We start from the raw sequence: 20,917 nt of genomic DNA on the forward strand, positions 1-20,917 counted from the left end.
TTACCGAGCTCTGTGAAACCTCCCAGCCTGAAATCCAATTTTAGCCCCTGCAGTGCCTTTATCTGCCACCCAATCTCTCCACAATTTACTGACACCCAGACCCTGGCAGGGCTTCCAGCACGGGGTGGTGGGTGCAAACAGGGAGCTCAAACCAGCAGCACGAGGTTACTCAGAGCAGGCTTCTATCAAATCCTGGCCCTGCTGCTCTTCCCAAAGGGTTTAAGGTGCTTCTGGCCTTTGATCCTGGGGCTTTACCAGCTGCACTAACCCCGACTCTGCAGATAAGAAGCAAATAAAGGTCACGCCATCAGTTGGTGACTAAGCTGAGCCTAAACCCAGCTCTTTGTGCTGCCAGCCTCAACCCAGAATGAACTCCACGTCCTCCTGCATGGCAATGGCACGAAGGGCTTAAAACTGCAAGGCAGATGCACATTTATGTTCATTATGTATTACATTTATTTGTTGTTTCTTTGCTCTCGTTTCAGGTTAAATAATTCCTGAGCTGACTTTGAAGAGGCAAACCAGTCCCACAGGGGAGTCTCTGGCTGGTCCCTGGTGGTGGTGGGAGCTCCTTGCACCTTCAGCTCCCCCCTGGTAACACCCCCAGCTCTGATGGGCTGGAGCTCAGAGCAGGGCTGGGTGGCTCCTTCTGTTCTCCAACCCCCCTGAACCGCCTGCACCCAATTTTTTGTTTCTTTTAATTTTTTTCCCTCCCTCCCTTTATATAAAAAGGCCTTTTTTTGGTCAGAACTTTGCTAGTGATGAGACAGCACCGCGGTGCATCTCCGTGGGTTGTGAAAATAATGGATTCATTCCTGAGCTGATAAACAACGAGCGAGGATCTCTGGCACTGCATCCAACTGCCAACGGTAAAACCAAGCTTAAAACAGGAGATAGAAAATCCTGGTATTGGAAATGAGGGGGTTTGTAATATTTGAGGGAAGGAGGGAACCCTGAGAATTAAAATAAATCAGCTGGGAGTCGCTTTGTGATCAGATTCATGGGACGCCCCATCCCTGGAAGGGTTCCAGGCCAGCTTGGATGGGGCTTGGAGCAGCCTGGGATGGTGTTTGGGATCACAGAATCCCAGAATGGTTTGGGTTTGACCTTAAATTCCATCCAACCCCACCCCTGCCATGGCAGGAACACCTCCCAGTGTCCCAGGCTGCTCCAAACCCTGTCCAACCTGGCCTTGGGCACTGCCAGGGATGCAGGGGCAGCCCCAGCTGCTCTGGGCACCCTGTGAGACATTTCCTTTAGCAGAAAGATTCCCTTTATTAGCAGAAATATTCCCCTTTTCCCCAGGGATCAGTGGGAGGTGGCACTGGTGGCTCTCTGGTGTCCATCCATGGTGGGAGCTGGGAATTCTCCATCCATCTGGGAGAGCTGTGCAGCTCTGCTTTCAGGGCTCCCTCGTGGGGCTGGAAATCCTCCCAGCAGCTCCCTGGAGAGCAGGACCAGAGGAGCATCTCCCCCCTGGAGGTTTGGCAGCTCGGTGAAAGAGCAGCACAAGTCTCAGGATGTGGACTCTGAAAGAAAAAAAACCTTCCCCACCTCACGCTTGGGCTGTTCAGAGTCTTGTACAACTTCCTTCCTGCTCAGGCAGCTCTCTCTCTTTTCATTTTAGGCTCCCTGCCACGCCACACTCAACATTTCTGTGTTTGTTTGCTGCTTCTGAAGAAGAATCCTCCCCTCCTCGCCAGCCCACTGCTCCTCTGGAAATTCTGGGGGCACGGAACAAGCACGGCACACACCAGGGAGGTTTGGAAGCATTGAGGACAAACAACAAAATGAATCCATTTGTGCAACAGCTGATGGAGAAATGCTCACATTGCCTAGGAAAAATGGAAAAAAAAAAAATTGGGGAATATTTTGTATATCCCAGAACACCTGGAAATGGTTTCAGGGCTGCTGAAGGAAGGAGACTGCTGTGTTTCGCCTTCTGGGTGCCCAAAGATCCAAATCCATGCTCATGTGCCTGATAAATCCCATTTTCCTGTGCCACACTGTGAGGCTGAGTGTGACAAAGCTCTGTGAGATGATAAATCCCTCATCCAAAGGGAAGGATTTGGCCAGTGATCAATCCAGAGGGATCTTAAATCAGCCTGGCAGAAGGTGGAGCTTTGTTCTTACCTGAGTGGGTTTTTATTGGGAATGGGAGGAAAATGAAATGCAGAAAAGATTCCCTGTTCTTGGTAGCCGTGTGACTCATAAATCCTCCTTGGTGTTCATCAGGAGCAATCCCAAAATACTTTCCACTTCTCTGCCAGGATGTCTGAGGGATTTTTTTATCCATTTGAACTGCAATTAGCTCCAGGAATGAAGTGCTCCAAACATTTGGGAATGAAATGCTCCAAACCTTTGGGAATGAAGTGCTCCAAGCATTCGGGAATGAAGAAGTGCTCCAAACATTTGGGAATGAAATGCTGCAAACACTTGGGAATGAAGTGCTCCAAACATTTGGGAATGAAATGCTCCAAGCATTCGGGAATGAAGTGCTGCAAACACTTGGGAATGAAGTGCTCCAAACATTGGGAATGAAATGCTCCAAACATTTGGGAATGAAGTGCTGCAAACACTTGGGAATGAAGTGCTCCAAACATTGGGAATGAAGTGCTCCAAACATTGGGAATGAAATGCTCCAAGCATTCGGGAATGAAGTGCTCCAAACATTTGAGAATGAAGTGCTCCAAACATTGGGAATGAAGTGCTCCAAACATTTGGGAATGAAATGCTCCAAACATTTGGGAATGAAGAAGTGCTCCAAACATTGGGAATGAAGTGCTGCAAACACTTGGGAATGAAGTGCTCCAAACATTGGGAATGAAGTGCTGCAAACACTTGGGAATGAAGTGCTCCAAACATTTGGGAATGAAGAAGTGCTCCAAACATTTAGGAATGAAGTGCTCCAAGCATTTGGGAATGAAGTGCTCCAAACATTTAGGAATGAGGTGCTCCAAACATTTGGGAATGAAGTGCTCCAAGCCTTTAACACGAGGACGATGCTGAGCAGTAATTGAAGTTATCGCACCCTGCAGGAATCTCCTGCTTGGCATTCCAGGAATCCACCCCTTTTTGGGTTTTTTTGCTTCTGCCAGTGTGAGGTAAGGTCCACATTGGGATTTGCTGGCTCCAGATCCCCAGGCAGCCCCAAGAACCCGCAGTGCAGTAAGAGGGCAGAATTCCACCCGGGAGTTCTGCTCTGCCTCTCCCCTGGGCGATCCTGACGCTGGGTCACTGCTCCAGGGTTTATCCCCAATTCCAGCTGCTCTCAGGACAGCCCTGCCATGCTGTGTGGGGGTCTGCACCCCCAGCCTCCCCGCTGGTGGCCCGGAGGCAGGACAGCAGCTCCTTGGGGACCAGCATCTGCTGGGGGCCATCTCCGGGTGGCTCCCAGCGCTGCTCGGGCACGGCTCCGTGGCCCGCGTGCCCGGGGAACCCCAGGCTGCTCTTGAGCACCAGGTTGATCTTCTCCAGCAGGAACAGCTCGGGGGTCCCTCCCTGCTGCTCCCAGAGCCGCGGGACGGAGCTGCTGTAGTCCTGGCAGCACATCCCCACCTCCGGCTGCGGCGCGGCCGCGGGCGCCTGTGCCCGGTAGATCCCGGCAGCCACGTATCCCAAGCTGTTCCCGTCGGAGAGTTGGGGTTTGTAGGCACCCAGCTGCCCTGCGCACGGGGTGCTGGGGGCCACCACGGTCCTTGGCACCTCCCTGGGCTCCTCCGGCCTGGATTTGGTGTCCCCCAGGCTCCGGGGCCGCTCCTGCGGTGGCACCTCCTGGACCTCGGTGACGGCGGGGTCAGCGGGGGCCAGGAAGGGCTCCTGGAGGCTGGCACCGGGGAAGTCAGCCTTGTCCTGGGCAAAGGGAGCAGGGCTGTGGTGCCAGCAGGGCTGTGGTGCCAGCAGGGCTGTGGTGCCAGCAGGGCACGGGATGAGCCGCGGGGCCGCTGCCAGCCCGGGGCTGCCCCCAGAGAATGGGGAGCGGGGCTTTAAACTGCTCAGCCAGGCCGGCCCTGGGAATGATCCCTGGGAATGATCCCTGGGAATGATCCCTGGGAATGATCCCTGGGAAATGATTATTGGAAATGATTATTGGAAATGATCCCTGGGAATGATCCCTGGGAATGATCCCTGGGAAATGATTATTGGAAATGATTATTGGGAAATGATTATTGGAAATGATTCCTGGGAATGATCCCTGGGAATGATCCCTGGGAAATGATTATTGGAAATTATTCCTGGGAATGATCCCTGGGAATGATTCCTGGGAAATGATCCCTGGGAAATGATTCCTGGGAATGATCCCTGGGAAATGATTATTGGAAATGATTCCTGGGAAATTATCCCTGGGAATGATCCCTGGGAAATGATTATTGGAAATTATTCCTGGGAATGATCCCTGGGAATGATTCCTGGGAAATGATCCCTGGGAAGTGATTCCTGGGAAATTATTATTGGAAATTATTCCTGGGAATGATCCCTGGGAAACGATTCCTGGAAATGATTCCTGGGAAATGATCCCTGGGAATGATCCCTGGGAAATGATTCCTGGGAAATGATTCCTGGGAAATGATTATTGGGAATGATCCCTGGGAAATGATTATTGGAAATGATTCCTGGGAATGATTCCTGGGAATGATTCCTGGAAATGATCCCTGGGAAATGATTCCTGGGAATGATTCCTGGGAATGATTCCTGGGAATGATCCCTGGGAATGATTCCTGGGAATGACTCCTGGGCCGCTCCCAGTCCAGAAGGGAATCCTCTCCCATCCCTGCTCCTCGCGCGCTGCCTTCTCCCAGCTCACGGGGAACCTGAGCAGAGGAGGTGGCCCCAGGTCGTGCCAGGGGAGATTCAGGTTGGATTTTTAGGGAAAATTCCTTTGTGGAAAGGCCCAGGGGTGGAGTGCCCATCCCTGCAGGGATTTAAAATCCCCGTGGAAGTGGCACTCGGGGACACGGGGCAGCGCTGGGGGACCTTGGGCTCGGTGGTCTCAGGGGGATTTTCCGACATGGATAATTCCACAAAGCTGAGCTTGAATCCGAGGGGGAGCAAAGCCAGGGGGTCGCTGCGCCCTCACCTGCAGCGACTTCACCACGGCGCTGTTCTCCACGTGGGGAAAGTCTTCAACCAGCCACTTGGGCAAGAGGGACACCAGCGTGGCCTTGGTCCTTCACCAGACGGGAAAAAAAACCAAATTTTACTCCAGTGCATTACTCGGATATTCCTCACGCCGCGTGGAAGCGCCTGGCTAGGAAGGACACGTGAAGAACACCCAGCCTGGGTTCCCCATTCTTTGATTTCACCAATTTCTGCTTTATTTGACTTATTTTTGGTTGGTCTCTGGCTTAGAGCACCAAAAGTCTTTTCATATGGCAGCAGGAAAAATGTGTGACATCGCCCTCAGGCTGAGGTGAAAAGGACTCTGTGGTTGATTTTAAAATATCTCCCAAGAAATGTTATGTGTCTTCTACATACTCTCTAGTTGATTTTAAAATATCCCCCAAGAAATGTTATGTGTCTTCTACATACTCTCTAGTTGATTTTAAAATATCCCCCAAGAAATGTTATATGTCTTATATATACCCCAAAAAAAAAAAAAGAAAAAAAAAACACATAAAAAAAAGAAAAAAACAACCCAGAAAAACCCCCCAAAAAGGGTAAAAAAAAATTATGAATTAGAAAGAAGGAAAGAAGATACGGAGCAGAAAGGAATACCTTTTCCTGAGTGATTTTTTAAACATCACAACTGCAAAAAGAACTGATAATCCCACCATGCTGAGGCTCAGTCCCAGGAAAACTCGGATGTCATCATCTGCAGGAGGATGGAGAGGGAGGAGGTCGTGGCCTCAGATTCCCACTCACCAGTTCCCAGCCCAGCTGCCAGAAATGCTGATGTGAATTCCTCAGCCCGGGCTGGTTTTGCTTTTGGTTTAAGAGCTGCAACAGAGCGTGACCTTCACCAGAGGATGTGAGAGCAGAGCATCCCCAAACGGGTGGGAAATGCAGAAACAAGCCCCTGGTTCCACCTGTAGGATGCAATCAGCCTCTTGCCTAGGTTAATTCCATATTTTCCTGGTTTGGGTTTGATGTTTCCCTTGGGCTGGAGGTGCTGTTTTAACCCCGTTAGAAAGCAAAACTCAAAGCTCGCCTTCTGCGGGTGCTGCTCACCCCTGAGAGCACCTGGGGAAAAATCTCATTTATGGGCTCTGGGCTCTGCAGAGCGTCCAGGAGCTCTCAGCTCCCCCTGGCAGGAGGTGCTGGGGTTGAAGCCCACTGGTGGCAGGGAAATCCTGGCTCAGGCAGGCTCAGCTGCCTCCTTACCCTGGGACATCTCGCTGTAGCTGCTGCCCAGGAGCGGCTCCTCCGCAGGGGCTGCAACAGAGAGGGACAAAAAGTGGCTGTGCTGAGTCTGGAGGTGACACAAAACCTGGCTTGGCTCTTTAGAAAAATAACAGCGGCGTAAGGAGAACACTTCAGCTCCCTGGAGCAATGAGTAACTCCTGCTCTGCCTCTCCGCAGCGTCCCCAAAATTCCGTGAGACGTGGATCGGCGCCTGTCCCCACCCACGGAGCATCTTCCCCACGGCACCCAGGACAAGGATGGAGTCACCCTGGGGTGCTCCGTGGTTTCCCACCAGCGCTCCCGGGGCCTCCTGGGACTCCCACTCCAGGTAGGAGGGTTTTGCTTTCTCTGTCACGTTTTATTGGGAGCCCTGCGTGTGCAGCCTCGCTTTTCTGCCACAGAAAGGGACAACGGCTCCACCGGGGCATCTGCTGGTGGAAAAGGAGCTTTTGGGGTGTTTTAGGTCTGTGCAGGGGAGCAAAGACCAGCTCCAGATGGGTTTTACACAAATACATTGGTTAAACCCTCTTTTTACACAGATACAGTGATTAAAGCCTCTCTTTTCCTGCCTGAGATGGGTTTTGCACAAATATATTTATTAAACCCTCTCATTTCCTATCTGAGTTGGGTTTTACACAAATACATTGATTAAACCCTCTCTTTTCCTGCGAGATGGGTTTTACATATACATTAGTTTTACAGATAGGTTTTACAGATACATTGATTAAACCCTCTCTTTTTACACAGATATATTGATTAAACCCTCTCTTTTCCTGCCTGAGATGGGTTTTACACAAATTCATTGGTTAAACCTCTCTTTTACTACCTGAGATGGGTTTTACACAAATATATTTATTAAACCCTCTCGTTTCCTATCTGAGATGGGTTTTACACAAATACATTGATTAACCCTCCCTTTTTACATAAATACATTGATTAAACACTCTCTTTTCCTGCCCGAGATGGATTTTACACAGATACATTGATTAAACCCTCTCTTTTCCTATCTGAGTTGGGTTTTACACAGATACATTGATTAAACCCTTTTTTTTCCTATCTGAGTTGGGTTTTACACAAATACATTGATTAAACCTCTCTATTTCTGCCCTGCTCGGGCAGGTTTTGCCCTTTTCCTACCCCAAGGAACTCCCTGGAGCTGAGGCTGTGGGGAGGAGTGGCAAAATTTTTTTTTTTTTTTTTCCAGGAGAATTTTTATTTTTCCCTGGCCAGGAGAATTTTTATTCTTTCCCTGGGCAGGAGAATTTTTATTTTTTTCCTGGGCAGGGAATTTTTATTTTTTCCCCAGCCAGGAGAATTTTTATTTTTTCCTGGGCAGGGAATTTTTATTTTTTTCCTGGCCAGGAGAATTTTTTTTTTTTTCCTGGGCAGGGAATTTTTATTTTTTCCTGGCCAGGAGAATTTTTATTGTTTCCCGGGCAGGGGATTTTCATTTTCCTCACCTGGGCTGGAGCTGGGCGCGCTGATCCCGTCGGGGTACACTGCGAACAGCGACACATGTGGGGCAGCTCCGGCCGCCGGCCCTGCTGGGAAAAGCCCCCCAAAATTTGCCTCCAGCCCCGGGGTTCTGCCTGCCGGGACCACCCCGGGCTGGGCCAGGGGCTCCTCGCTGCTGGGGACAGCAGCTGGGCCTTGGTGGCTCTGGTGGCGTTCCACCAGACGAATTCGGAATTCCGTTTCTTCATTTTCTTCCCCTCGCCATCCCCTCCTTCCCTTCAGCCAGGCACCCAAATCCCGCTGTCCGCCCTCAGATCTCCAAATCTCCAAATCTCCAAATCTCCAAATCTCCAAATCTCCTCCTCCTCCTTCCCTAAGGGCTCTTCGTGGCCCCGCTGCCCCCCAGAAACAAGCGGGCAGGGGCTCAAATTCAAACCAAGCTGCCTTGATAGGGATTTGGGTTGATTTGGGTTGATTTGGGTTGATTTGGGTTGATAAGGTCCCGATTTGGACTGATAAGGTGCTGATTTGGGTTGATAAGGTCCCGGTTTGGGTTGATAAGGTCCCGATTTGGGTTGATTTGGGTTGATAAGGTCCCAGTTTGGGTTGATTTGGGTTGATAAGGTCCCGGTTTGGGTTGATAAGGTCCCAATTTGGGTTGATAAGGTGCTGATTTGGGTTGATGGGGTCCCAATTGAGGTCGATGGGGTCCCGATTTGGGTTGATAATGTGCTAATTTGGGTTGATAAGGTCCCGGTTTGGGTTGATAAGGTGCTGATTTGGGTTGATAAGGTCCCGGTTTGGGTTGATAAGGTGCTGATTTGGGTTGATAAGGTCCCGATTTGAACTGATAAGGTCCCGATTTGGACTGATAAGGTCCCGGTTTGGGTTGATTTGGGTTGATAAGGTCCCGATTTGAACTGATAAGGTCCCGGTTTGGGTTGATAAGGTCCCGGTTTGGGTTGATTTGGGTTGATAAGGTCCCGGTTTGGGTTGATAAGGTCCCGGTTTGGGTTGATAAGGTGCTGATTTGGGTTGATAAGGTCCCGGTTTTGGTTGATTTGGGTTGATAAGGTCCCGGTTTGGGTTGATAAGGTCCCGGTTTGGGTTGATTTGGGTTGATAAGGTCCCGGTTTGGGTTGATAAGGTCCCGGTTTGGGTTGATTTGGGTTGATAAGGTCCCGGTTTGGGTTGATAAGGTGCTGATTTGGACTGATAAGGTCCCGGTTTGGGTTGATTTGGGTTGATAAGGTCCCGGTTTGGGTTGATAAGGTCCCGATTTGAACTGATAAGGTCCCGGTTTGGGTTGATTTGGGTTGATAAGGTCCCGGTTTGGGTTGATTTGGGTTGATAAGGTCCCGGTTTGGGTTGATGAGGCCCCACTGAGCTGTGCCACCCACAGAAGGGGCTCCTGGGCTGCCCTACCTTGGATGTAGGTGTGCGTCTCCCACTGGGACACTCTCTCCCAGCAGTGCTGCTCCTGCTGGCCCTGCTGGGAGCTGGAGACCCACTCCAGGATGAACCAGAGCGGGGGGCTCCGGTGCCGGGGGGGCTGCCACCGCACCAGGAACCTGCCCTGCTGCTCGGCCTTCACCTCCACGGCCTCCGGGGCTGGGAATTCTGTGGAGAAAGAGGGCAGGGAGCTGTCACCCCCAGCTCGTCCTTGGAGACTGGGAAGGGCCAGCCCAGCCCAGGACAAACGTGCCTTTTCTGGAAGGGTTTGAAAAGTGAAGGGTGACCAGGGGACTACAGAATATGGTGGGTTTGTATATAAACACGCTATATATATATATATTTATATATATATTTATGTATTGACCTGTATTTCATAGAATTATTTAGGTTGGAAAAGACCTTAAAGATCAAGGCCACCACTGCCCCATGTCCCCAAGTGCCACATCCAGAGGGGTTTTAAATCCCTCCTGGAATGGGGTCTCCACCCCTGCCCTGTGCAGCTCTGCCAGGGCTGGAGAACCTTTTCAGGAAGGAATTTTCCCCAATATCCACCCTGAGCTGCCCTGGCCCAGCCTGGGGCCGTTCCCTTTCCTCCTGTCCCTGCTCCAGGCTGGGCCCCCTCAGCTCCTCAGGGATTCTCCAGCCCCTTCCCAGCTCCCTCAGGGATTCTCCAGCTCCCTCAGGGATTCTCCAGCCCCCTCAGCTCCTCAGGGATTCTCCAGCCCCCTCAGCTCCTCAGGGATTCTCCAGCCCCTTCCCAGCTCCTCAGGGATTCTCCAGCCCCTTCCCAGCTCCATTCCCTGTCCTGCCCACGCTCCCACCCCTCGCTGTCCTTCCTGGGTGGTGCCCCCAGCTCTGTCCCCAGCGCTGCCAGCACGGGGCACTGCCCTGGGGCTGTGCCCACGCTGTGGCTGGCAGAGCCCAGGTGCCCTCCTGGCCAGCTGTGCTCGTGCCCAGCCAGATGTGGAGCTCTGTGCTTGCCAATCCCCAACCCCGCACCATCGGCTCTGCCACGTCACCTGCCGCCGCTTACCAGAAACGTGCACGGTTCTGATAAGCATCAGAGCTTAGAGAGGTTTTTCCACCTTGTTTCTATTCAGTTTCTTTTTAGTCATGTGTTTGTCCTCAGCTTGAATGGGACTTTCCTCTCCCATTGCTCATTCAGAGACGTTTTTCAGAACTGGCAGAGCATGGCTGTGGGGAAAACCACAGCCCGGGGCACAGGGACCCTATGGTTGTCCTAAAAGGATTTTTTTTCCCACTTCTTTTTCAGTTTGAAAGGACCCAGCTCCCAGTGGGGGTTGGCAGAGGCTGCAGGAGCAGTTCTGGAGCAGAGGGGCAGCCTGGCACCCTTTGCTTTGCCAGCCAACACGGGCAAGGCAAACTTAAAAATAAGTTTGTTGCTTTAGGAGGTGAAGGGTTGAGATTCCAGAGCCTGGAGGTGCTCCAGGAGAGCTGGAGAGGGGCTGGGGACAAGGATGGAGGGACAGGACACAGGGAATGGCTTCACTGACAGAGGGCAGGGATGGATGGGACATTGGGAATTGGGAATTGTTCCCTGGGATGGAATTCCCAGAGCAGCTGGGGCTGCCCCTGGATCCCTGGCACTGCCCAAGGCCAGGTTGGAGGGTTTGGAGCAGCCTGGCACAGTGGGAGATGTCCCTGCCATGGGACAATGAAATGAGCTGGGCTTTAAGGTCTCTCTCAACCCAAACCACTCCAGAATTCCACGATTCCACATCCAGCTGGGGAGCATCTCCAGGGCACTTGTCTGGAGGTGTCTGTGCCCACTCAGCCGTGCCCAGCCCAGCCTTTCCCTGCAGTCCGGGTGCGCTGCCGTCCCCCGGTGCCCCCCTACCTTCCCGAGCCTCAGGCCGGCTCAGGGGGATTCTGGCGGGGCTGGAAGCCCCTCTGGAGTTGCGGGCGGTGACGAGGAGGCCGCGGGCTCCCGGCGGCACCAGCACCGTGCACTCGGTGCCCGCCGTGCGGCACAGCGGCCGCGCTCCCGCCGCGCTCTCGGCGCTCACGGCGTAGCCCAGGATCCTCCCGCGGGCATCCCGGGCTGCCAGCGGCTGCAGGGCGACAGCAACGCAGCTCTGAGCCGTGGGACACCGGGGCACCCGGCCGGGACAGCCGGCTGTCCCCCCGCCGGTGACACGTCGGGCAAGGATGAGGTTCGGCTCCGGGCCGGCGTTTTCCCCCGTCCCCGCCGCGCCGAGGGATGCTCGGGGCGGGCGGCACCGGCGGCCGCCCGGGGAGGAGCGGCGGAGCCGAAACTCCCGGAGGCTGCCCGGATCCTCCGTACCTTGATCAAGACCGTCACCTCGCGGCTGCCGTTCGGCAGGGCCGGGCCCAGGCGCCGCCACACGGCGGGAGCGGCGGCGGGGGCTGCGGGAGGAGCGGGGACACCGTGAGACACCGGGGGTGGCACCGGGACACACCGGGGGTTATATCGTGACACACCGGAGGGCACCCCGAGGGGACACCGGAGGGCACCTCGAGGGCACACCGGAGTACACCGGAGGGCAGCCCGAGAGGACACCGTGAGACACCGGGGGTGGCACCGTGACACACCGGAGGGACACCGGGGCACACCGGAGGGCACCCCGAGAGGACACCGGGGCACACCGGGGGTGGCACCGGGACACACCGGGGGTTATATCGTGACACACCGGAGGGTAGCCCGAGGGGACACCGGGACACACCGGAGGGACACCGGGACACACCAGAGGGACACCGGGACACACCAAAGGGACACCGGGACACACCAGAGGGACACCGGGACACACCGGAGGGACACCGGGACACACCAGAGGGACACCGGGGCACACCGGAGGCACACTGGGACACACCGGAGGGACACCGGGACACACCGGGGGTTATATCGTGACACACCGGAGGGCACCCCGAGGGGACACCGGAGGGCACCTCGAGGGCACACCGGAGTACACCGGAGGGCAGCCCGAGAGGACACCGTGAGACACCGGGGGTGGCACCGTGACACACCGGAGGGACACCGGGGCACACCGGAGGGCACCCCGAGAGGACACCGGGGCACACCGGGGGTGGCACCGGGACACACCGGGGGTTATATCGTGACACACCGGAGGGTAGCCCGAGGGGACACCGGGACACACCGGAGGGACACCGGGACACACCAAAGGGACACCGGGACACACCGGAGGGACACCGGGGCACACCGGAGGGACACCGGGACACACCGGAGGGACACCGGGGCACACCAGAGGGACACCAGGACACACCGGAGGAACACCGGGGCACACCGGAGGGACACCGGGGCACACCAGAGGGACACCGGGGCACACCAAAGGGACACCAGGACACACCGGAGGAACACCGGGGCACACCGGAGGCACACCGGGGCACACCGGAGGGACACCGGGACACACCGGAGGGACACCGGGGCTCGCACACACCCCCAGGAAGCCCCTCCCGAGCGGGGCTCCGCCGCTGGCACAGCAAAGGGCGCAGTCGGGGAGCCCCGGCGGGCGCCGCTTTTTGGGGTGAGACCGGCCCCGGTTCCCCGCTGGCACCGGGCCGGGAGGGCAGCGCTGCCCGGGGTGGCCGAGCCCGCCGTGCCCGGGCTATGCCGAGGCCAGCAGCTGGCGCGGATGGGCGGAGCTGGCTCGGGGGGAGCGGGATTTGCCTCGGCTGATGCGATTTTTCCCCCCGGGGATCGTGGAATCCGCTCGGTCGGAAAAACCCTCTGGGAACATCCAGCCCAGCCATCCCCAGCGCCCCGTGTCCCCAGGTGCCACGTCCGCAGGCGCTTTGAAAGCCCTCCAGGGTGGGGACAGCCGTGCCAGGCCTGGCAGATGGCACACGCGGGTGTCCCCGGCGCGGAGCCCACCTGCCTCGGGGGTGCGGTACAGGAACGGGGGGCTCCAGGCGCTCCAGGGGCTGTGCGCGGTGCCCAGCCGGCACCGGGCCTGGAACACGAACTCGGTGTCGCTCTGCAGCTCGTGTCGCCAGCGGGGACCCTCCGGTGCCACCTCGTCGCACGGCTCCACCTGCGAGGCGAGCAGGGCGCTGGGGCAGCGGGACCAGCGGGTGCCCACCGCCCCCGGGACGGGCAGCGCCCACCCTGTCCCCCCCAGTGCCACCCCGCGGGGCACAGCCGGAGCCCCCAGCCACGCCGGGGTGGTGCCACCACGGAGGTTTTGGGGCTCCTGTGGCAGCCGGGGTCCAGGCTCAGCCCTGGCAGCACTCAGGGGCGTTTCCATCCCTGCCCCTGCGTGGTTTCCTCTGAGCATCCCCCAGGATTCTGCGCTTTGTCCTTGCAGAGCAGAAGGTTTGGAAATATTCTGAATTCCATCTTTTTGCTGGAAAAGCTGAGATAACCCTGCCCACGAGGCCGCCTGCTGTCCCAGACGGCATCAGCTCCGCCTGCGGCCGGGGCTGGCGTTCCCCAGCAGCGGCGGAGCAGAGGGGTGAGTTTGGAACACCCCAAATATTCCCAGCGGGAACGGGACTGGCATCTCTTCACCGGGGGGCAGGGAAGGGCAGGTCTGGGGGTCTCACGTGCCAGGCCGGGGTGCCCGTGGCTCTGTGCCGCTCCTCGCAGTGCACGTTCCTCAGCCGGCTGCGGCTCCTCCAGCGCGTCCTGGTGCTGGCCGGGGACGTCTCCGTGGTCTCGGCACCGATGATCACGGGCGGAACGGGAACCACTGCGGGGACAGCACGGGTGGGCTGGGATCGATGGGATGGGATGGGATGGGATGGGATGGGATGGCATGGGATGGCATGGCATGGCATGGCATGGCATGGCATGGCATGGCATGGCATGGCATGGCATGGCATGGCATGGCATGGCATGGGGGCTGTCCTTGCGCTCAGGACTGTCCCTAAAGCGGCGCTGCAGGGCAGGGTGGCCACGCACAGCCCCGGCACGCTGTGCTGCTCATGGAGGGATGTGGGACTCGGATTCAGTCAAAGGAAGAAACGGAGAGTTTCTAGCCAGGGAAAGAGCTGGAGAAGAATGTAAATAATTCTTTATCTCCTGTTATTCACATTGTTTATAGTTAAAATCTGTCACTGTGCGTCAAGCACTGTACACCAATGGTTTGCGTTGTTCTCACTTCAGGACCAATGGAGTTGGTCCTCACGAAGCTCTGTATAAAAGAGCAGTGGATTTTGAATAAATGGGAATTTTACTCTCAGGAATTGGTCCTCACGAAGCTCTGTATAAAAGAGCAGTGGATTTTGAATAAACCAGAGTTTTACTCTCAGCAGCCTTCTGATCAGAGTCTCCTCATTCCCATCCTGCCTCGACAGCCACAGAGGAAGGGATGGATGGAGGCATGGATGGAAGGATCAACAGATGGGTGATGGAGGGATGGACAGATGGATGAAGGATGGATGGACAGATGGATGGATAGATGGACGGATGGACGGATGGACAGATGGATGGAATGATGGATAGATGGATGGACAGATGGATGGATAGATGGACAGATGGACGGACAGATGGACGGATGGACGGATGGCCGTACCGATCTCCTGCAGGCTGAGGTGCCGAGGGGCCGAGCGGGCAGTGCCCAGCGCGTTGCTGGCCTGCACCCACACCGAGTAGTGGCTGTCGTTGTGCAGCTCTCGCAGCAGCACAGGTGAGTCTGCAGGGAAGATCTTTTCCTCCTCATCCTCCTCATCCTGGGCCAGCACTCTGGAAGAGGAAGGCAGCCCCGTCAGTGCCCGTCCCAGCACCACCCCCCTGCTGGCACCGCCACCCCGGCTCCTGAGGTGTCACAGCCACCCCCAAACCTGGCGTTTGTCACCTCTAAAGCAAGCTGGAAGCTCATTCCCTTCCCTGGCTGCTGCTGGGGATTTATATTTTCACAGTGGGAAGGGAATTCTTTCCTTCCTTCCTGGCTGCATGGTTCCGTTTGATCCCAAGCAAGTTTAGGCAGGAGCTTTGTCCCTTTTCTTCACAAAGCTTCCATATGATGGGATTTAATGTCCTTAAAAGTGAGTCAGGAGAGCTGAAACCTGCCAGGTGGTGCCACGGGGGCCAGCCGTGGCATCTGGGATGGGGTGTGGAATGCCGGGTGGTGCCATGGGGACTTTGGTGGCACTGAGCACCCCAGGGTGGGACTGTGGCACACCGTGCAGCAGGCACCACCTCTGCTTCAGCTTCAAGCTGGGCTTTGGGTTTTGGGGTTCGGGCAGGGTGAGGTTCAGCCTCCCCTTGTCCCGGAGGAGCCCCAGCAGCCGGGAGCTGCGGCGGGGCCGGGCGGGACGTGAGCTGGGCGCCGCCGGGGCTCCGTCCTGCGGAGCGCACCCCGCGGTGGAGCTGCGGCTCTGCGGCAGGAGGTGACAGAGCGTGAGCGGTAGGAAGTGGAACTGGGGCACGGCAGCCCCGCTGCCGCCACCGGGGCTGCCACCGGGGCTGCCACCGGGGCTGCCACCGGGCATGTCACCGGGCATGTCACCGGGGCTGCCACCGGGGCTGCCACCACCGGGGCTGTCACCGGGCATGTCACCGGGCATGTCACCAGGGCTGCCGCCACCGGGGCTGTCACCACCGGGGCTGCCACCGGGGATGTCACCGGGGCTGTCACCACCGGGGCTGCCACCGGGGATGTCACCGGGGCTGCCGCCACCGGGGCTGCCACCGGGGATGTCACCGGGGCTGTCACCGGGGCTGCCACCGGGGCTGTTACTGGGCATGTCACCGGGGATGTCACCGGGCATGTCACCGGGGCTGCCACCACCGGGGATGTCACCGGGAATATCACCGGGCATGTCACCGGGGCTGCCACCGGGGCTGCCACCACCGGGGCTGTCAGCGGGGCTGCCGCCACCAGGCATGTCACCGGGGATGTCACCGGGAATATCACCGGGCATGTCACCGGGGCTGCCACCGGGGCTGTCACCGGGAATATCACCGGGCATGTCACCGGGGCTGCCACCGGGGATGTCACCGGGCATGTCACCGGGGCTGCCACCACTGGGGCTGTCACCGGGGCTGTCACTGGGGCTGTCACCGGGCATGTCACCGGGAATATCACCGGCGCTGCCACCGGGGCTGCCACCGGGGCTGCCACCGGGGCTGTCACTGGGCATGTCACCGGGAATATCACCGGGGCTGCCACCGGCGCTGTCACCGGGGCTGTCACCGGCGCTGCCACCGGGGCTGCCAGCGGGGCCGCCGTCCCCCGCGGCCTCACCTGCGCAGGTGGAGGCTGTTGCGGGTGGGCAGGTGCGTGAGCCGCCCCTCATCCCAGGCGCACTGCAGGCGCTCCGAGCCCTCGGCGATGGCGCAGCTCAGGTTGCCGGGGGGGTCCGGGGGGTCTGCGGGGGCGAGGCCGGGTGAGGCCGCGGCCACCCCGGCTCGGCGGGGCCGGGGGCTCGGCGGCACTCACAGCCCGCCCGGAGCTCCGTGCCGCACACCAGGCGGTCCCTCCGGGCGCAGCGGGAGAAGCAGGTGACGGTGGCGGAGGGCGCCTGGAAGCGGCGCAGCCGGAGCAGCGCGGCGCCGCCGGGCAGGGCCAGCGGGCTGCCCTCGGCGGGGCTGTAGTCGAGGAGGATGAGGAGCTGCTCCCCGGGACAGCCCAGCCAGGAGCGGCAGCCGATGGAGATGTCGGAGCCCATCCGCACCACCGCCGCGGGCTCGATCCACACGCGCCCCTTGCACTCCGCGCTCGCAGCACCTGCGCCACAGCGGGTGCGCTCGGGGCTGTCCCGGGGCTGTCCCGGGGCTGTCCCGGGGCTGCTCCGCTCCCTGCAATGCCGCAGCAGCACGGCTGGATCCTGCAGCGAGGGGTCGCAGCCCGCCCTGCTCACCCCTAACCCCGCGGGACACGGGTACACCGGGGGGCACGAGTGATGCCGGGGGGAACTGTGCCCCCCGAGGGTGGGCAGGCCCTGGCACGGCGTGTCCAGAGGAGCTGGGGCTGCCCCTGGACGCTTCGCAAGTGTCCGAAGCCGGGCTGGGGAGGGCTGGGAGCGCTCTGCGTGAGCTCCGAGGTCCCTCCCAGGCCGAGCCGGGCCGGGCCGGGGCTGGGGTGAACCCCCCGCCCGCAGCAGCGCCCCGGCCCCGCTGACTCATCCCGGCCCCTCAGAAAGGGCCCGAGCCGCCTCTTTCACCCCTTTGAGGTTTGTTCTGATGTTTAAATGAGCGCAGGGAAATAACCGGCGCTCTCCGAGCTCTGATCCCCAAGATTAGGGCGGCGGGGGCGCTGCCCTTCCCTATCAGATGAAGCTGTGCAGCGGCCCCGGCTCTCGGGCGCTATCGGCTCCATCTGCCCTTCCTGGAAAGGGCAGGGCTGAGCTGGGCACGGGGCAGGGCTGGGCACGGGGCTGAGCTGGGCACGGGGCAGAGATGGGCACGGGGCTGAGCTGGGCATGGGGCTGAGCTGGGCACGGGGCAGGGCTGGGCACGGGGCAGGGCTGGGCACGGGGCTGAGCTGGGCAGGGGGCTGGGCTGGGCACGGGGCAGGGCTGGGCATGGGGCTGAGCTGGGCACGGGGCAGGGCTGGGCACGGGGCAGGGCTGGGCACGGGGCTGAGCTGGGCACGGGGCAGGGCTGGGCACGGGGCTGGGCTGGGCACGGGGCAGGGCTGGGCACAGGGGCTGCAGCACCCGGGAATGGCCCCGAGAGCCTGGGAATGGTCCTGGGAGCTTGGGAATGGCCCCGGGAGATTTGGAATGGTTCTGGGAGCTTGGGAATGGCCCCGGAAGATTGGGAATGACACCGGGAGCTTGGGAATGGTTCTGGGAGTCTGGGAATGGCCCCGAGAGCCTGGGAATGGTTCTGGGAGCTTGGGAATGACCCCAGGAGATTGGGAATGGCCCCAGGAGCTTAGGAATGGTTCTGGGAGCTTGGGAATGGCCCCAGGAGATTTGGAATGGCCCCTGAGCTTGGGAATGGCCCTGGGAGTCTGGGAATGGTTCTGGGAGTCTGGGAATGGCCCCAGGAGTCTGGGAATGGCCCCGCTCCAAGGAGGGGAGAGGGAAGGAGAAGGAGCTGCAGGACAGGGGTCCCCCCACCCCGCAATGCTCCCCTCAAACCCCCCAGCTCTGTAATGGTCCCGTTCCCACCCCCGATGCAGGCGCAGGGCTGCCAGCAGCGGGTGGCCCTGGCACTGCCACTCACCCGGGCACAGGCAGCAGAGCAGGACGGGCAGCAGCAGAGCCTGGCCGGAGCCCGCCATGGGCTGGGCTGCAGCATCCTCTGAGGGATAGAAACCATGGAGCACGTCCTGCCGGCAGGAGCAGGACGGGGCAGCGAGGCGGGGTCGTGGCAGGGGGATCGGAGCAGCCCTGCCCGGGGCAGGTGGGGCTGGGGGGCAGGGGGTGCCGCCCCTGTGCCCGGAGCCACCCCGAGCGCCGGCAGCAGGGCTCCCGAGGGGGCACGAGAGGTGTGGGCACGCCGGGATGAGCCCACCAGAGGTGCCCGAGGGTCAGGAGCACCCGGGAGGAGGGGGAAGGCTGGGGGAGGTGCCCAGCCTGGAGAGGAGGGGGCTCAAGGGGGGCAGATCGATGTCTGGTGGGGGAGCAAACTCCTCCTGGTTAGGACAGGACAGGAGGCAATGGGGTCAGGAAATTCCAGCTAAACATAAAAAATAAAAATCTCTTTAAAGGTGGCCAGAGTGGGGCTGCTGCCCTGAGGGCTTGTCCTGCGGTCGGATGCTCCGACACGGTTTTATGGGATAGAAACTCCCCGTTTCCATAACATCTTTCCCACAGGTCCTGCCCAGGCTGAGCCAGGCTCTTCCCAGCAGCGAAGCCCTTGAGACAGCCCCAAAATCCCAGGCCAGGACTTCCCAGCCGTCCCCAAGGATTCACCCTTGTGCCTGCATCCCACAGTTGCTTCAATTTTTCCCTTTGCCTCTCTCCACAGCCTCTCTGGGAGCATTCCCACGACCCAGGAAAGAAATCCCAGCCTCTCCAGCCTTGGATGCGGGGCTGGAACCAGCACCATGGCACAGACTGGTGAGGAACTGGGAAATGCAGCTCCTGGGGGGGAATATTGCTCTTTTCCAAGGAAAGCACCCCCCTGGAAGCATCCCCCGGGGCTGGGGTGGCTCCAGCCTCCCCACAGGCCCCTCTGGGGTCACAGAGCAGACCCTGAGCCCGCCCTGCCACCCCCACTCTCCTGAGCACCCAGCCAAGCCACCCTCCCTCATTTCCCTTCCCCGTGCAATACCTGCTGGCAGGAATGGCAACTTTCCCTGGAGGGAGGCCAGAGTCCTCGGTAAAAGCTCCAAAAAAGCTGATTTTCAACCCAAACCCTTCCCCGTGCAATACCTGCTGGCAGGAATGGCAACTTTCCCTGGAGGGAGGCCAGAGTCCTCAGTAAAAGCTCCAAAAAAGCTGCTTTTCAACCCAAACCCTTCCCCGTGCAATACCTGCTGGCAGGAATGGCAACTTTCCCTGGAGGGAGGCCAGAGTCCTTCGTAAAAGCTCCAAAAAAGCTGCTTTTCCACCCAAACCAGGCCAGCAGCAGCAGCAGCAGCAGCAGCAGCGGGTGCTCCTCGTGCTGGGTGAGGTGACCTGGTTTGCTTTTAGGGCTGCTCAAGTTTTTATCACGGGGTGAGTCAAACTTCGAGTGCCTCCCTGTTACCTGACCTACAAAGAGAAGCTGTCGGTTCCCAGGTGCCCACGAGCCTTCTGCAAGGCTAAATTAAAAAAAAAAACCACTTGGGGTCCAATGGGAAGAGCTGAAAACTCCAAATGTGCCCAGCTCGGTGAGGGGATCGCCGGCTCTGCCTCTGGAATCCCATTTGCGGTTTTATTCCAATTTCGAGGCGTTTGCACACTCCAAAGCCAAAGGGGAGAGGCCATTTGGAGATGCTGGGCTTTGAGCTCGTCTCTGGGGAAACCTCCTCGTGCATTAGGGCTGAAAAAATGGGAATTCCACCAAGAAGGGAGAAGCTGCTCCACGGTGCCAACCCAAATCCCGGGGAACCTTCCCCAGCGGCTGTGCCAGGAGGGATAAACGCAGGAGCAGCGGGTGAGGAGCAGCAGCTGGGATATTTTGGGATGAAATGCAAGGGGCTGGGAGCTGGGAAAAGCAGGGAATTCTTGCCTCGGCAGTGCTCAGGACCTGTGGCACCTCCCTGGGAGCTCCTGCAGGCGCTGTGGCCGGAGCTGCGGCAGCAGCGTGGGGCTGACCTACATAAGAGCACCCGAATTTCCCTCCCGGGCTGAGTCAGTCCATGGGAAATCCCGGCGTCCCTGCGAGCTGCAGCCTCGGCGGGAGGGGCACCGCGGAGTTTTGGCAGGATTTGGGCTCGCCCCGGTGGAGCTGAGCCCGTGCCCAGGGGGTTGATGTGGGCACAGCAGAGTCCTGGGCGCTGGCAGGGGAAGAGCAATTCCTGCCGATCCCGTGCGATGAAAAATCCCGGAGGGATGGGGTTTGTTCCACCAGCGCTGTGTCACCCCCCTGTGACACCTCTGTCACCCCCCTGTGACACCTCTGTCACCCCCTCTGCGCTCCTGCTGGTCCCCAGCTCACCCAAGGGTGTCCCAGGCAGTGCATTCCCAGCGCTGGAGATCCAAGGGATGCTCCGGGGATACTCCGGGGATGCTCCGGGGATGCTCCGGGGATGCTCCGGGGAATCCGGGGGTGCTCCAGGGATACTCCAGGGATGTTCTGGGGATGCTCCAGGGATGCTCCGTCTGGGGATGCTCCAGGGATGCT

The 20,917-nt window shown here is 58.8% G+C and overlaps 1 protein-coding gene across 1 annotated transcript; it reads right to left on the minus strand.

The window, feature by feature from the left end:
* Positions 1 to 3,249: 3,249 nt before the first annotated feature.
* LOC144246779 (uncharacterized) lies at positions 3,250 to 18,425 on the minus strand. Its single transcript, XM_077785534.1, has 15 exons — positions 18,368 to 18,425; positions 16,635 to 16,922; positions 16,440 to 16,563; positions 15,392 to 16,327; positions 14,766 to 15,007; positions 13,795 to 13,940; positions 13,124 to 13,283; positions 11,558 to 11,640; positions 11,111 to 11,324; positions 9,223 to 9,417; positions 7,803 to 7,883; positions 6,322 to 6,372; positions 5,716 to 5,812; positions 5,078 to 5,168; positions 3,250 to 3,852 (listed from the first exon to the last, which is right to left on the minus strand). Exons 1-15 carry the CDS (start codon positions 18,423 to 18,425, stop codon positions 3,250 to 3,252), a joined length of 3,369 nt encoding a protein of 1,122 aa, XP_077641660.1.
* Positions 18,426 to 20,917: the final 2,492 nt, after the last annotated feature.

Source organism: Lonchura striata, chromosome 9 (assembly GCF_046129695.1).
Source record: "Lonchura striata isolate bLonStr1 chromosome 9, bLonStr1.mat, whole genome shotgun sequence".
Taxonomy (NCBI): domain Eukaryota; kingdom Metazoa; phylum Chordata; class Aves; order Passeriformes; family Estrildidae; genus Lonchura; species Lonchura striata.